The sequence below is a fragment of the Piliocolobus tephrosceles genome, chromosome 17 (assembly GCF_002776525.5).
Source record: "Piliocolobus tephrosceles isolate RC106 chromosome 17, ASM277652v3, whole genome shotgun sequence".
NCBI classification, from domain to species: Eukaryota; Metazoa; Chordata; class Mammalia; order Primates; family Cercopithecidae; genus Piliocolobus; species Piliocolobus tephrosceles.
In genome coordinates this window covers 23,303,708-23,320,342 of record NC_045450.1, presented here as the reverse complement: position 1 = coordinate 23,320,342, position 16,635 = coordinate 23,303,708, and the positions used below count along the sequence as shown (strand labels likewise).

The 16,635-nt window shown below is 45.6% G+C and overlaps 1 protein-coding gene and 1 non-coding gene across 6 annotated transcripts in view; both read left to right on the top strand.

Moving 5' to 3' along the window:
* The window catches only part of ARHGAP17 (Rho GTPase activating protein 17), a 97,236-nt gene extending 81,726 nt beyond the window's left edge, over nt 1-15,510 (top strand). For 2 of the 5 annotated variants that reach the window (XM_023192917.3, XM_023192921.3), the window contains 2 exons: nt 3,168-3,788; nt 14,637-15,510. In XM_023192917.3, the coding sequence (XP_023048685.2) occupies nt 3,168-3,788; nt 14,637-14,767 (752 nt within the window). In that variant the 3' untranslated portion in view covers nt 14,768-15,510. Of the gene's footprint in view, nt 1-3,167; nt 3,789-4,932; nt 4,981-6,834; nt 6,884-14,636 lie in introns of all 5 variants that reach the window. The other 3 variants (XR_002726521.2, XM_023192920.2, XM_023192918.2) reach the window with 3 other exon arrangements.
* Nucleotides 8,206-8,312, top strand: LOC111526912. The gene has a single exon (XR_002726522.1). It is a non-coding gene; the product is annotated as a U6 spliceosomal RNA (small nuclear RNA).
* Nucleotides 15,511-16,635: the final 1,125 nt, after the last annotated feature.

The window sequence follows — 16,635 nt, the reverse complement described above, 5'->3', positions numbered from 1 at the left end:
GGAGGTCCAGCCTGCAGTGAGCTGTGATTGTACTACCACACTCCAGCCTGGACAACAGAGTGAGACCCCATCTCTAAAATTAAAAAGAGAGGCCAGGTGCAGTGGCTCACATCAGTAATCCCAGCACTTTGGGAGGCTGGGGTGGGTGGATCGCTTGAGCCAGGAGTTCAAGACCAGCCTGACCAACATGTTGAAACCCCATCTCTACTAAAAATACAAAAATTAGCCGGTCGTGGTGCTGCACGCCTGTGGTCCCAACTAAAGAGGCTGAGGCAGGAGAATTGCTTGGACCTGGGAGGCAGAGGTTGCAGTGAGCCAAGATTGTACCACTGTACCCCAGCCTGGCCTGTAGAGCAAGACTCCGTCTCAAAAAAAAAAATGGATTAAATTCACTGTGTCTGTCTATGAAAGCATGGTCTTTATAAAGCACGACATGAATGTTAGTGGAATTTCTACAAATTATAGGCAGGGAGGCAGATTCGGGTCCACTTCTTGGTTGTAGACCCCCACTTTATCCTTCTTAAGGCTGTCTCTCTGGGCCACCGTCATCTTATCAGGATCTCAGCTGATCCTTGAGGGAAGTTAGTCTTCTGTACCTAGATTCCAGGTGTTACTCTGGTTTTGGGTTAAGAAGACTCTTTTCCTCATAGCCACATTCGGAATCTTTCCTGCTTCCCGGAATCACAGCTCCCAGGCTTCTTTGCAGGACCGGTTTGATTCTTTTTGCCTTACCCACCCCCTGTGCCTCTGAGGTGGTCTCAGACAAGGCCTCCCTTTCTCCCAGCCCCCTCCCCCGGACACTCTGCTCCCATGCTCCCGCTCCTCATCCTCTTCACACCCTTAAATGTCAGGAACGAACTTTTATTCAGTGTGAATTTACAATTATTGTTGCTTAGAACAGAAAACGAGACTTTTTAAAAAAATGCTGATGGCATTCCAGAGTACAGCTAGTGTAAACTGGTTGGTGGTTTCTGAGTTCCAGGGTTGGAACTTCCAGACCAGTGTAGCAGAGTACACTTTATTTTTTCTTTCTCTTTTTTTCCTTTCTTATGTTTTTTAGAGGCAGGGCCTTATTCTCTCACCCATGCTGGAATGCAGTGGTGTGATAATAGCTCACTGCATCCTTCAGCCACTGGACTCAAGTGATCCTCCCACTTTGGCCTCTCAAAGTGCTGGTACTACAAGCACATGCCACCATGCCTGGCCACTTTGTTTATTTGTTTGTGGAGTCAGGATCTCACTGTGTTGCCCAGGCTGGTCTTGAGTGATCTTCCTGCCTCAGCCAGTCAGAGTGCTGGGATTGCAGGCATGAGCCACCGAGACATTACCCTTTTTAATCCTGAATTCTGGGACCTGTAAACAGGCAGCCAAGGAATAGAGGAAGGAGAACGAGGAAAAAGCATTCAGGGAGTCCACATGTCACCGGCAGGAGTCTCTGTTCTGCCCCTTACTAGCTGTGTGGCCTATTACCAAACACTGGCCCTCTTCAAGCCTCAGTTTTCTTCTCTGTGAAAATGGTGATAACAGAGCTTGCCCTGCAATGAGCTTATGAGACTTGAATGAGATAATTTATATAAATTATAATGTGCATAATTTATATAAAAGGCCTTACTTGGTACTGGTGATATGTGAACAGTGATACATGTTCATTTCTTTCCTTCATTTCCTTCTCTTTTTTCTTGGGGAACCAGTAGGATCTTAGCAGAGTTTGAAAAAGGCTAAAGTCTCTCCTTTCCCCTACCTCTCCCAGCCCAAAACCAGAGCCCCAGATCTGTCGTTTTCCCTCCTGCCCTCCTCAGTACCAGCTTCCCATCCCTGATCTCAGCTGGTATAGGGAGGAGAGTGATGTGATTCAGTTCTCTTTAGAGAAATAATTCTAAGGCAACTCTTCCACATTTATTCATGCTTTTGTCCAGGACATATCTGTTAACTCAGATGGTTCCGGAATTGGTAGAAGTTCTGTTATTAAGACCGGTCAAACCAATCAAGCTCTCAAGGAGAAGGTGGCGTGGGGTCAGGGGTCATGTTATGTTGGGTGAACCAGTCCTGCTTGGTGGTCCCCTCCTGGCTGTTCTTGCCTCTTTCTGTGTCTTCCCATGGGGACCTAATGAGGAGGCTGCTAAGCGGGCTGAGGGCAGCACTTCCGTGTTATTCGGGTGACCTCTGTTAACAGTTTCCTTCTTGTTGAATTTTCAAAACAATAGACTTTTCAAGACCTTTCAAACGTGCAGAATGTACTTAATTTTTAAAATAAACTTGTTAGTTTGGAGTAATTTTGAATAGAAAAGTTGCAAAGATAATGCTGACAGTTCCTGTATGCCCCTTACTCAGTTTCCCCTGTTGTTAATGTGTTACATGACCATGGTACTTTTACCCCAGCTCAGAAATCAGCATTGGGCCAGCACCCCCACCCCGCCCCTGCTTTTTTTTTTTTTTTTTTTTTTTTAAATGGTCTCGCTCTGTTGCCCAGGCTGGAGTTCAGTGGTGTGATTACAGCTCACTGCAGCCTTGGACTTCCCGGGCCCACATGATCCTCCCACCTCAGCCTCATCAGTAGCTGGGATTACAGGTGCACACCACCACTCCCAGCTAATTTTTTAATTTTTTGTAGAGATGGAGTTTTGCCGCGTTGCCCAGGCTGGCCTTGAACTCCTGCGCTAAAGTGATCTGCCTGCTTTGGCCTCCCAGAGTGCTGAGATTACAGGCATGAGCTACTGCACCTCGCGGTTCATTACCATTAACTAGACTCCACATTTTATTCAGATTTCCCTAGTTTTTCCACTCATGTCCATTTTCTGTCCCAGGATCTCATCCAGGAGCCCACATTGCATGTAGTCATCGTATCTTCTTAGTCTCCTTCGGTCTGTGACACGTTCTCCGTCTTTCTGTGCTTTTCTATGGCCTTGACAGTTTTGGAGAGTACTGGTCAGGCCTTTTGAAGAAAGGCCCTCAATTTGTGTTTGTCAGATATTCTTCTGATGGTTAGACTAGGGTTATGGGATTTGGGGAGGAAGACACAGTGTGGTGCCCTCCTGACCACCTCTCATCAGAGGCACATGATGCTGTGCTTTATTACTGGCGGGGTTAAATCTGGGCTCCTGGCCAGGGTGGTGGTGGTTGCTGCCTCACTGTTCCTACTGAAAGGTGTTTTTTCTCTCTCTGTGCAGCCGTTAAGAAACCTGCTCCAGCACCCCCAAAACCAGGCAACCCACCTCCTGGCCACCCCGGGGGCCAGAGTTCTTCAGGAACATCTCAGCATCCACCCAGTCTGTCACCAAAGCCACCCACCCGAAGCCCCTCTCCTCCCACTCAGCACACGGGCCAGCCTCCAGGCCAGCCCTCCGCCCCCTCCCAGCTCTCAGCACCCCGGAGGTACTCCAGCAGCCTGTCTCCAATCCAAGCTCCCAATCACCCGCCGCCACAGCCCCCTACGCAGGCCACGCCGCTGATGCACACCAAGCCCAATAGCCAGGGCCCTCCCAACCCCATGGCATTGCCCAGTGAGCATGGACTTGAGCAGCCATCTCACACCCCTCCCCAAACTCCAACGCCCCCCAGTACTCCACCCCTAGGAAAACAGAACCCCAGCCTGCCAGCTCCTCAGACCCTGGCGGGGGGTAACCTTGAGACTGCACAGCCACATGCTGGAACCTTACCGAGACCGAGACCAGTACCAAAGCCAAGGAACCGGCCCAGCGTGCCCCCACCCCCCCATCCTCCTGGTGTCCACTCAGCTGGGGACAGCAGCCTCACCAACGCAGCACCGACAGCTTCCAAGATAGTAACGGGTAAGTAGGACATCAATGCCCGTATTTCCCTGTCTGCTCTACATTGCTTTTGTACTACTCCATTTTATTTAAGCTTTGATTTATACCAGGCATCAGCAAACTGCACCTGCAAGCCAAACCTGTCCTGCAGCCAGTTTTTGTCATTAAAGTTTTATTGGAACACAGCTACAGCCATTTGTTAACATATTGTCTGTGCCTGCATTGGTGCTAAAACAGCGGAGTTGGATCGTCGTGACCAGAGATCATATGGCCCACAAAGTTGGAAACATTTACTACCTGGTCCTTTAAGTTTGCCAACCCCTGACTTACAGTTGCTTGTGTGTTTAAGACCTATGTACGTTTACATTTTTCTAAACATAATGACTTTTAATCCAGGTGGAAGGTATTTTACAACACGAGCATGAACTTTATTTCTTAGTGAATTCCTCATTAAAATGCTTAAACAGTAATTCTAAGTACTTCTAAGAGTAAAAATGTTCATATTAAGTACAGAATTTCAGGTATAACTTTAAAAAACATGATTTATGCCAAATTGAATGCTCCAAAAGGGAGATCTCAGGGTACAGTCATATCAGAGTGCTGGCCTCTAATGGCCTGGGAGGGAAGAATGAAGAGTTTCCTATAGACCTGATGGGAACCTGTTTTGAAGTGGTGGTGATTGTACAGGTTTTAGTGGCCTACCTAATGGCATATTTTTAATAGTCTAGAACATGACCATTTTATTTAAGATTTCAAAAATATATCCATCCCAAATGCTCTAATTTATTATTAAATTTAACGATGGATATGGGGTTTTCTACTGTGTTTTAAAAAATGGTAATTAGGGACCTCAAATAATTTCTTACAGCAGCCCAGTTTAAATTGTTCTAAGTGGAAGCACTTTTGGAAAAGAAGCTGAAGTATACCTCTGGGCTTTCCAACCATATTGAGTGACTTTGCAGCTAAAAATGTGCGAAAGGTTTCCATTAATCCAAAGGGTGACGGTTAACTGATTCTAACAATATCTTTTAGTAACTTTTTTCAGGAATTTAATACATAATTTGCACATGTTATAAATGGTTAATAACTTTTTTTCTGATGACATCAGAGCTTTTATTTTGAAAACAACACAGCCATGTTGGTTTGTTTGTTTGTTTCCCAATAGATGCCCTTCCTCGTGCCCTCACAGGTGGGGAAGGTGTCCAGGACTAAGGTCTGTAACGGCCCGAGCAGCTTGCCCCACAGCTCCACATGCTCCTGCGTAACCATGTTTTGCATATGTGCTTTTGACTGTGTGCTCAGGAGCAACCTTTAGACCCTGTGCCCTGACAGCCAATGGGCCATCCTTTCTGTAGCATATAGACTTTTCTTTATTTTTATCAGAAGCACTTTGAGCTGCAGTGCTTCAGATTCAAGGAGTAGATGTCAGTAGATCAAGAGCCTGATTTTAAGCTGCTATTGAAGAGTATCTTCTTTCTTAGGGGCCAGGCACAGTGGCTGGTGCCTGTAGTCCCAGTACGTTGAGTGGCTGAGGCAGGAGGATGGCTTGAGCCCAGGAGTTCGAGGCTGCAGTGGTAGTGATTGTGTCACTGCTTGCTGCATTCCAGTCTGCATGACAGAGTGTGACCCTGTCTCTTTGAAAAAAAAAAGGAGTATCTTTTGTCTTTTTGGTGAGCCTCTTACCAGCAGTCTACTCTTCCCAGTGTGACTTGCCTGTCACTGATGGGCTCACCAACATCCAACCAAAGAGGACCCGGGCACCGTCGGCACGGGAGGAGATTGTGTCCTTTGTGTCTTGAGCTTTAATTTTAAATTTTTGTATCTTAAGTGCAAGTTAACTGCATGGAGCTTCTTAATTTGATATTTTAAATTCTCAAGGCCAAAAAATTAGAAAAATCTTCCCCCAAATACCCTACACAGAATTCTTTTAAATTCCTTTGCATTCTAGCATGCTTCCATTTTGCTTTATTAAACCATACAAACTTTTTAAAAGGCACTGTGAGCTCATCTAAATCTGCCGCTGGGTCTACATGTGGACAGCAGAAGGACCTCATTATGTGTACAGCTGCTTTAATCAGCTGACCTGAGCCTTACGCCTACTGTGGGGCCCTTAGCCGGAGTGCTCACAGCTTAGGTCTGAGTAAGACTTTCTGTAGGAACCAGAAGTGGAAAACCAGAGCGTAGCCTTCAAAACAGGGAGGAGGCCCAGGCGCGATTCCACAATTTCATGCTTGTGACACACCAAAATGTTATTCTCAGATATTTCCTTCTTTTTCAATGAAAGATTCCAAACCAGAATTATGCCTATTCTTTAATATCATTGTTACCTGGGGTATATTTATTCCAGAAGTTTACTTTATTGATTTGCTACAACACTGTAATGTACTGCTGTAATTATTAGATAAGTGAAATTTTACATTAAAAGTATGTTTCCCTAAGATATGAGCTATTTAAAAACCAATCTGTGCTATGAATTCTCCTAACTCAAGAAATTCCAGGTCACCACAGTTATCTTTATATTACAGAATTAACCTGTAGTATCTTAAAATCCCCTGGCCTGCCATTGAAAGTACACAGAAGGCCAACATTTAGAATTTTTGAATCTGCTAGTGTTGATCATACTGCTATTAACCATTCTTGGCTATAGCCATTAGGTTTTTCAAGGAGGAGAAAAATATAACTTCCTCGGACAGGATGGTCCTTCATTATGACATAATGTTTTCACTTAGAAAACTTTAGATGGACAAATTCCTGAAAACAGGTTATTTCTTTAGAATTGGATTCAGTTAGAGTTTTAAAGAGTTGGGTTAAGGCTAATGGGATTAATATAAACTCTTGGGGGAGATTATTGTTGCCAAGCAGGTTTGGCAGCCGACTTCTCACAGCTCAGCACCAGCACTGGAGGATGCCGGGATTCTGGCGTCATGTTGAGTCTCCTGTTAATTGTGACTCTAGAGAGCAGTAAGAGTTTTAATTCCCATGGAAAAGAGTTTACATCTTGCTACTTTTGAAGTAATAGATTTTAGCAAAGAGTATTCTAATTTAAACGTTTTATTAAATAATTTAGATGTATGACCTGCCATATTCAGTAAGAACTGAGATTGGAATATTTAATGGTAAGGAAAAGGCACCTGATTGGCCAATGCACTTTTGCTACTTGATGATCATATTTGTGCACTCACGCCTGTTACTAACCGGCCACCCTAACCCTGCCTGCTTGCGTCCCTACTAATAGTGCATGCACTGAAGGCCTGGCTTTGTTGATGCTTGCTGCAATCATTCGGAATACTAAATGTGTGTCCAGATGTGGAACAGGTGGTCACAGGGCTGGCCTTGTTACTTCTTTAATTTCCGTTCTTTTCCATATTAGGCAAACTTGAGGTATAGTAGAAAGAACACACATCATGGAGTCGGACCTGACTGAGTTAGAATTTCAGCTCTTGGTATAACATAGGCTAGGCACAACCTGGCTGTCTGTAAAGTGGTGACATCTGTCTAAATTGTTAGAAAGTCCAAGGTTATTCTGATAGCCAGTTACGGTTCTTAATATACAGTGGATCTAAATGAAGGCTAGCTATTTATCTTTTTTTTTTTTTTTTTTGAGATGGAGTCTCGCTCTGTCGCCCAGGCTGGGGTGCAATGGCGCGATCTTGGCTCACTACAAGCTCCGCCTCCCAGGTTAAAGCGCTTCTCCTGCCTCAGCCTCCTGAGTACCTGGGATTATAGGCTCCTGCCACCACATCTGGCTATTTTTTTATTTTTAGTAGAGATGGGGCTTCACCATGCTGGCCAGGCTGGTCTCAAACTCCTGACCTTAGGTGATCCGGCTACCTCAGCCTCCCAAAGTGCTGGGATAGTAGGCGTGAGCCACTGTGCCTGCCCTGCTATTTATCATTTTTATCTAGAAGAAAATAGTTTTAATCAGATTTCTATGTTAAATTCACATGTCAGGGTTTTAAAAACTCACATGCCCGCATCCGGCCTTCTAGGACCCAAACAGGAGACTGGGGGTGGGACCCAGGTATCCATATTTTGATTCTGATGCACCACTTGTTTTTTTGAATCTCAGTTCTTTCATGGGTTAAAAAGACAATGCTCTGCAGAAGGAGTTAACAAGTACATTTGTATAATTTAGTGAGCGTGAGACTGTGAGGCATTATTAGTCCAGTGTACCACAGATAGACCAAATCACTCACATAGTAGCCATAAGCCTAGACACTTTGCCGGCTGATTTCATAGTGTTTGCTTTATAAACTCTCACCCTTCTTATGTCATGGAAGTAATGCCTTTTTTAAAATAAGCATGAGCCGGGATGTGGTGGCTCACGTCTGTAATCCCATCACTTTGGGAGGAGGTGGGTGGATCACTTGAGGTCAGGAGTTCAAGACCAGCCTGGCCAACATGGAGAAACCCTGTCTCTACTAAAAATACAAAAAGTGTGCTCGCTTCAGCAGCACATATACTAAAATTGGAACAATACAGAGAAGGTTAGCATGGCCCCTGCGCAAGGATGACACGCAAATTCGTGAAGCGTTCCATATTTTTTTGAGCTCCCAAAAAAAAGATACGAAAAGTTAGCTGGGCGTTGTGGTGGGTGCCTGTAATCCCAGCTACTTGGGAGGCCAAGGCAGGAGAACTGCTTGAACCTGGGAGGTGGAGGTCGCAGTGAGCTGAGATCACACCACTGCACTCCAGCTTGGGCAACAGAGCGAGACTCCGTCTCAAAAATAAATAAATAAGTAATAAATAAATAAATAAATAAGCATGGATATTAAAACTCTTGAGAAATGGAAATAATAAGAAATCAACTGTAGCTACACAATTGAAAAAGTCTGCCATTGATATTCTACTTCTTTTTATTATTATTATTTTTTTGATACAGAGTCTCCCTCTGTTCCCTGGGCTGGAGTACAGTGGTGCAATCTCGTCTCACTGCAAGCTCCACCTCCCGGGTTCACGCCATTCTCCTGCCTCAGCCTCCCGAGTAGCTGGGACTACTGGCACCTGCCACCACGCCCAGCTAATTTTTTGTATTTTTAGTAGAGACAGGGTTTCACTATGTTAGCCAAGATGGTCTCCATCTCCTGACCTCATGATCCGCCCACCTCGGCCTCCCAAAGTGCTGGCATTACAGGTGTGAGCCACTGCGCCTGCCCCTTTTTTTCTTTCAGGTTTTCTAAAAAGGAGGTACATGAGCATAATTATTTGACATAGACAGATTTGAATCCTTTTATTTTACTTTACATCATATGCTCGTTCTCATATGATAATGTAATTTTTAGAACCATGGTATTTTTGTTTGTTTTTTGTTTCGAGACAGAGTCTTGCTCTGTCGCCCAGGCTGGAGTGCAGTGGCTCGAACTCGGCTCACTGCAAGCTCCGCCTCCCGGGTACACACCAGTCTCCTGTCTCAGCCTCCCGAGTAACTGGGACTACAGGCGCCCGCCACCACGCCCGGCTAATTTTTGTATTTTTAATAGAGATGGCGTTTCACCATGTTAGCCAGGATGGTCTCGATCTCTTGACCTTGTGATCCGCCCACCTCGGCCTTCCAAAGTACTGGGATTACAGGCGTGAGCCACTGCGCCCGGCCTAGAACCATGTTTTTCAGTGACTACATAATGTTTCATCAACCAGATGTATTATTACTCTTAGTTGGATATTTAAGTGGCTTCTATTTCTACTTGCAGTTTATTTTTAATCAGTAGATAATCAGAATTGTGTCAAGATAACATCCAGTGAGACTTGAACAGAATCACTCCTGAATAGTTGACTCAAAGTCACTCGTAGCCCTGGAAAACTGACGAGAAGTCATCAGCTCCTGATAAAATTACACAACCAAAGAGGATCAAAGCCAGATTGGTTGGACTGTCATTCTTCTGTTTATTTATTTTATATATTTTTCGAGACAGTCTTGCTCTGTCGCCTACTCTGGAGTGCAGTGGTGCAGTCTTGGCACACTGCAACCCCTGCCTCTCGGTTTAAGCAGTTCTCTTGCCTCAGCCTCCCAAATAGCTGGGATTATAGGTAGGTGTGGCAACACCTGGCTGATTTTTATATTTTTAGTAGAGACGGGGTTCCGCCATATTGGCCAGGCTGGTCTCGACTCATGGCCTCAAGTGATCCACTCACTTCTGCCTCCCAAGGTGCTGGGATTACAGGCATGAGCCACCGCGCCTGGCTCCATCATTCTTAATCACCTGACATTTTCCCTCTTTCCCGAAAGAGTTGTGTATATCCTTGGGTGTGGATCCTAAAAGTGAAGACATTATCTGAGGAAATAATGGTTTGGGTCTTAAACACTCTGGTTGGAGCTAAGTTTATATGACAGGTATTATATTGTAAAAAGGAGAAAAAGGTTATTTTAGAAAGACAGCTGTTAGAACCTGCTTTTTGTTTGTTTGTTTGTTTGTTTGTTTAGTCTTACCCTGTCGCTCAGACTGGAATGCAGTGATACGATCTCAGCTCACTGCAACCTCCACCTCCCAGGTTCAAGCGATTCTCTTGCCTCAGCCTCCTGAGTAGCTCAACCTCCAAAGTCCTGGGATTACAGGCATGAGCCACCACACCCAGCCAGAACCTGCTTTTTAAAAGCACCCTAAAACCTCTTTGGTTGTGAATTTATATATTCTCTGCCTTCCAAGGGCTGGTCTTTGAGGATATTGCTTGGAACTAAGTTCATACAGTAGATATTTTATTTAAAAACAAAAACAGAACAGAAAAGAGACCTCCAGTAAAAGGTTTCTTTTTTTGTTTGGTTATTTGCTTTTTTTTATTTTGAAATATAATACTTGTTATATAAACTTAACTCCAAGCAGTATGCTCAAAGACCAGCCCTTCTTGGAATACAAATAATATATAAATTCATAGCCAGAGAAGTTTAGAGGTGTTAAACCAGGTTCTTACAGGTGTCTTTCTAAAATAACCTTTATCTCTTTTTTACAACAATCAACCAGAGTGTTTAAGACTCAAACCGTTAACTGGTGAAGGAAGGCCTTCCCTGATACCCTAGATCTGAGAAGAGGGATGGGTGGTGGAGAGAGGGAGGGAGTTTATTCGCCCTGTAATTGTGCCTGCACCACTTACTTTCAAGGGCATATTTGGATCTGTTACTTGTCAAAGTGGCTATCAGAATCACCTTGGACTTCTTGAAGGGCGGGTTCACAACCGAAAGCACATATTCAAAATTGTTGAAGTAATAAGTAAATCTTCCAGAACCATACCCTTAGTGATAACATTCCACTTCTCGCTGTTCAATATCCACTTCTGTTTCCTGGATGAGATACTCAGTTCAGGAAGGAACCTGGTTACATTTGTCAGAGCCCCAAATCTGTGATGAACAAGTTCTGCCTTTGGGCTGAGGCTGGTTACTGGAGGTCATCCCCTGTTTCTCTCTCTCTCTCTCTCTCTTTTTTTTTTTTTTTTTTTTAAAGAGAGAGGGTCTTGCTCTGTTGCCCAGGCTAGAGTGCAGCAGTGTGATTATAGCCCACTGCAGCCTTGACCTCCTGGGCTCAAGCGATCCTCCGAAGTAGCTGAAAGGTGGGACTAGAGACATGCGCCACCACACCCGGCTGATTTTTGTATTTTTCTCATAGAGACAGAGTCTCTTGTTGCCTGGACTGGTCTCGAACTTCTGGGCTCACACCATCATCCCACCATGCCCAGCCTATTTTGTTTTTTTAAGAACAATATCTTTTGTATGAACTTAGCTCCAAGCGTATGCTCAGAAACCAGCCCTTCTTGGGGTGCAGTTAATATACGAGTTCATAGCCAGAAAGATTTAGAGGTGTTTCAGGCAAACCAGGTTCTTACAGGTGTCTTTCTGAAATAACCATATTTTCCTTTTTACAACAGACCAGAGTGTTTAAGACTGAAACAATGATCTCAGATAATGTCTTTGAGGACCCTCACCCAAGGATTTACACACTCCTCTGGGGAGGAGGGAAAACGTAATGTGAAGAGCCAGAGTGCAGCTGATCTGGCTTTGATCCTCTTTGGTCCACCCTGGCTGTGTCACCTTGAGCAAGGAATAGAGCCTCTGAGTCTCCCTCTCTTATTTCTGCTGCCTTAGGATTAGTTACAGGGGTTCAGTGAGACGATGTAATAAAGTGTGGCTGTATAGTACACTGTCGGTTGTAAGTGCTCTGTAGTAATGTCAGCTACCGAGGCTGGGCATGGTGGCTCATGCTGGTAATTCCAGCACTTTGGGAAGCCGAGGTGGGAGGATCGCTTGAGGCCAAGAGTTCAAGACCAGCCCAGTCAACATGGTGAAACCCTGTCTCTACCAAAAATACAAAAAATTAGCCAGGCATGGTGGCGTATGCTTGTAGTCCTAGCTATTCGGGAGGCTGAGGTGGGAGGATCGCTTGAGCCTGGGAGGTAGAGGCTGCAGTGAGCTGAGATTGCACGACTGCACTCCAGCCTGGGCAACAGAGCAAGACCCCATGTCAAAAAAAAATTTTTTTTTTTAATGTTAGCTACTGTGATGAAGTCTCTTTCTGAAAACCAGTTCTGTACAGTTGCTGTAATTCTTTCTACTTTTTGTGTGTAAACAAAGTCATTGTTTCTTTCAGGGATGATTCATGTAGGAATAGAGAGGGACTGGGGAAACCAGATGGGGCAGGTGGGAGGCAGAGTAAGGGATTTCCTTTATGCCCCAAAACACATTTTTCCCCTTGAATAAATAATGTATGTGGATCATAAATAGAAAAATTTAGAAAGGCATAAATCTAAAAATTATATATATGTGATGTATAAGAAAAAGAGAGCAGCTGTGGAAAGGCTTCGTGGCTGATAGGCGTTAACTTGCATGTGAACACATACTAACAAGTAGAAATCTCATCCGTATGCACAGTTCCTTTGCATCATGCGTTCCCCGCCAGGTCATATCTGTTCCATAGTTTCTGGTAAACTCTGGGCTGAGAAGAGACACAGGCTGGTAGCCCCTTCTGTTTTTAGGGGCCAAGATAATGGGGAAAGGATTGCATTTGCACTGATTTTCTTATACCGGTATCGTCTTCAAGTCGCAGCTACTTCTTTGCCTGAAGATGTAAGAACAGAGGATTGGAAAGATGGTTGCTCTAGATGACTCTCCATTTATCCATCCAACCATCCAAGTGTGCAGCTACAAAATTTATTGAACATCTGCTATTTGCCGGTCACTGTTTTAGGTACTGAGGATACACTGTGAACAGACAGACACAGTCCCTGCCTTCGTTGACTTCTGTTCTGCTTAGGACAAATCCAAGACAGCCCCTATTCTGTGCATACGGACCACCTTTGACTGCACCACAGAGTGGTGCAATTCTGCACAGTGTCATTGGTTTTATAGTTATCACAAGGCCTGAATTGTCTGAAATGACATTCAGCACCTGAACTCTTTGACACCTTGGCACCTCCATAAATCTAGAAATTTCTCTGAGTTGTGGTATGTAGGAAACCTTGAAGGACAACCGAGGAGTCACTGTGAGAAAAAGGATGTCCCAGGGAGTAAATAGATCTTACAGCTCAGAACTGTAGGGACAGGAAGGTGGAAGGGGTAGAGCTGGAACAAGTCTCAAAGCAGTGAGCTTCCCGGAGTGCACCAGCGTTTTCAAGCTGTGCCAGCGCAGACAGGAGCAGGTCGAACAGAAATGCGTTCAAAACTAGCTCCGGGCAAGGACAGGCAGGATGTCATTTTGCACCACAGCAAGTGGGGGAGAAGCAGCTCTCAAGCCTCAGTGTGAGACGTCCCAGCAAACTACCTCCTCCTCCCACTCCCTCACTGCTGCCTGCCATGGCTACCTCTAACCCAGCAAAGCAAAACTACAAAACATCTCTCTTCTCTCTTACACCAGCCCTAAAATACCTAATGAGGCTCTCATAATTTGCCAGAACCCACATCTACTAGAGAAGCCAGCCCTTTTGTTTTAATTAAGATCCCCTTGGTTCGCCCACTTGACCATGGGCTTCACTGAGGCTGTGCCTGTCTTGTGCAGTGTTGCGTCCTCAGCAGGTAGAATGGTGCCTGGCACCTGGGAGGTGCTCAGTAAATATTTGTTCATGCATAAATGAATCTGAGACCCACTGGCCTCTGGGAAGAGCATAGGAGAGGGGGACAACAGCATGAGCACCATATGTTTGCCACCTTGCTGAAGGAATTTCAGCCAACATAGTAAGACAGGAAAATGGCATTCGAGGTGTATTAGACAGAGAAGGGGAAGTTAATATTTGCAGGAGACTTAGTCTGCCTCAGTGATGTCAGTCAGCAGTGATTGTGATTCCCCGGGGGACACTTGGCAGCTTCTGGAGACAGTTTAAACTTCCCCAGTGATCTGTGATGCACAGGAGACATTTTTGGTTGTCACACTGGGGGAGGAGGCTGCGTGTCACTGGCATCTATTGGGTGACACCTCCAATGCACAGGACAACCACAACAAATAATTCAGGCCCAAATGTTGCTAGTGCTGAAGGTGAGGTCCTAGTGTTAGTAACAGGAGGAAAACCCAGCAGTCTCCAGGAGAGACCTCTTCCCAGGGCAGCCCAGGGGCCATCAGGAGGGTTCATCTCATGCATTAGAGGCCTTGGGAAGAATGAGGCTTCTTTCTTCCATCAAAGCAAGCAAATCCTTTGAAAGCTGCATCTCCAAGGGCTGCCCCGGGCCCATAGCAAGCAACATCAGAGCCCAGAGGCGAGGCTGTGCCACTCAGCTGCCCTCTGGGGTCACAAAGGCATCACTTGGCTTCTAAGAGCTGATGAGGCCTCTCGCAAGGGACTCTGTGTGCATGGGCTGACCCTGAAACTTCCCAGCCTCTCTTCTCAAAGCACCCTCAGGTGACCTCTCGGGGGTTACCCCTCATTGATACCATGTCTCCTCATGTTTTTGTCCAGACTCCAATTCCAGGGTTTCAGAACCACATCGCAGCATCTTTCCTGAAATGCACTCAGACTCAGCCAGCAAAGACGTGCCTGGCCGCATCCTGCTGGATATAGACAATGATACCGAGAGCACTGCCCTGTGAAGAAAGCCCCTCCCAGCCCTCCACCCCTTCCACCCTGGCAAGTGGAGCGGGGGCAGGCAAACCTCTTCCTTTGCAGACAGAACAGTGAAAAGCTTTCCGTGGAGGACAAAGGAGGGCCTCACTGTGCGGGACCTGGCCTTCTGCACGGCCCTAGGAGAACCTGGAGGCCGCCACTGAAGCTGAATGACCTGTGTCTTGAAGAAGTTGGCTTTCTTCACATGGGAAGGAAATAACGCCAAAAAAATCCAAAACAAAGAAATACCTGGAGTGGAGAGAGTATTCCTGCTGAAATGTGCATAGGAAGCTTTTGCCCCTGCTGTTAACGCGGGCAGCACCTACAGCAACTTGGAATGAGTAAGAAGCAGTGCGTTAACTATCTATTTAATAAAATGCGCTCTTTATGCAAGTGGCCTACTCTCTGCTACCTGGACTTTCTTTCTTATGTATTAGGAGGGAGGCTACTGTCCTTCAGACTTGCTGCAGAGTCATTTTGTGTCATGTATCGTCTGTGTCTCCCCAGTCCCCTCAGAACCATGCCCTTGGATGGTGACTGCTGGCTCTGTCACCTCGTCAAACTGGATGTGACCCGTGCCGCCGTGTTGGATTGCCGGAATGTAGACAGAAATGTACTGTTCTTTTTTTTTTTTTTTTAAACAATGTAATTGCTACTTGATAAGGACCGAACATTATTCTAGTTTCATGTTTAATTTGAATTAAATATATTCTGTGGTTTATATGAAAACGTCATGATTCTTGGAGACAAATTGTGGTGTGCGTGTGTGTGTGCTTGAGTTTGTATGTGTTGCCACTCCAGATAGAATTGTGGCTGGGACATGTTGAGGGAGGGGGTCTAATTGTAGCTGTAGGAATTTGAAGAAACAGAGAGCAAGGTCACAGCAGTGAAAAAGGCTACCACGTGCCCCAGAGACCTCCTAGACTGGCCATCCCTCAGTGCAGGTTCTGGTCAAGGCTGCACCCTTGGTCCTCCCAGTGCTGGCATCCCTTTCTTTCCATGTAAAGATACTGAGACTCCCAGGGCAGCTCACAGGAGCTCAGCCGCACTGGGTTGGTGCATTCGTCAGCAGCTGTAAATTGCCATGGAGAGCCCCTTTTTCAATGGCTGCTGCTTTCATGCCCTATCCAAGGTGTGAAAATTATCCCGTCTCTGCCAGGATTGAAATACTAGGGAAGAGCTGATGGAGAATTGGAGCAAAGTGAGGCTGAGGCTCTGGACAGCTGGTCTCATGATAGCGCCTTCCCTGTGACACAGGTAAGACCATTTTCTCTTGGGAACAGAGCAGGACACGCTGCCAGAGTTGGCTGCCCTGAGCCTTCTATTGATCAAGTTTGCTAGGTGTGTCAGTGTCTTAACTCCCTGCTTAGAAGACACTGGACCTCTCCCCACTACGAACTGACTTAAGCATGATTTTAAAAGGGCAATCACGTTTCCCTTGTTGTTTTTTTGAAACAGATCTCACTCCGTGGCCCAGGCTAGAGTGCAGTGGCACAGTCATAACTCACCACAGCCTCCAAACTCCTGGGCTCAAACCGTCCTCCCAACTCAGCTTCCCGAGTAGCTGAGACTACAGGTGCATGGTAATCCACCCAACTAATTTTTTAATAATTTTTTTCTAGAGACAGGGATCTTGCTGTATTGCCCAGGCTGGTCTTCAGTTCTGGCCTCAAGCAGTCCTCCCACTTCAGCCTCCGAAAGTGCTGGGATTACAGGTGTGGGCCACCATGCGCAGCCCACATTTTCATCTTTACTCAGTATCCTATGCCCTCAAAGTACTCCCTACATTAATTACCTTGAAAGTATGCTCCTGTAAGCCCATTTGCCCCCATATCTTGAATGTTCATCGGCTTAG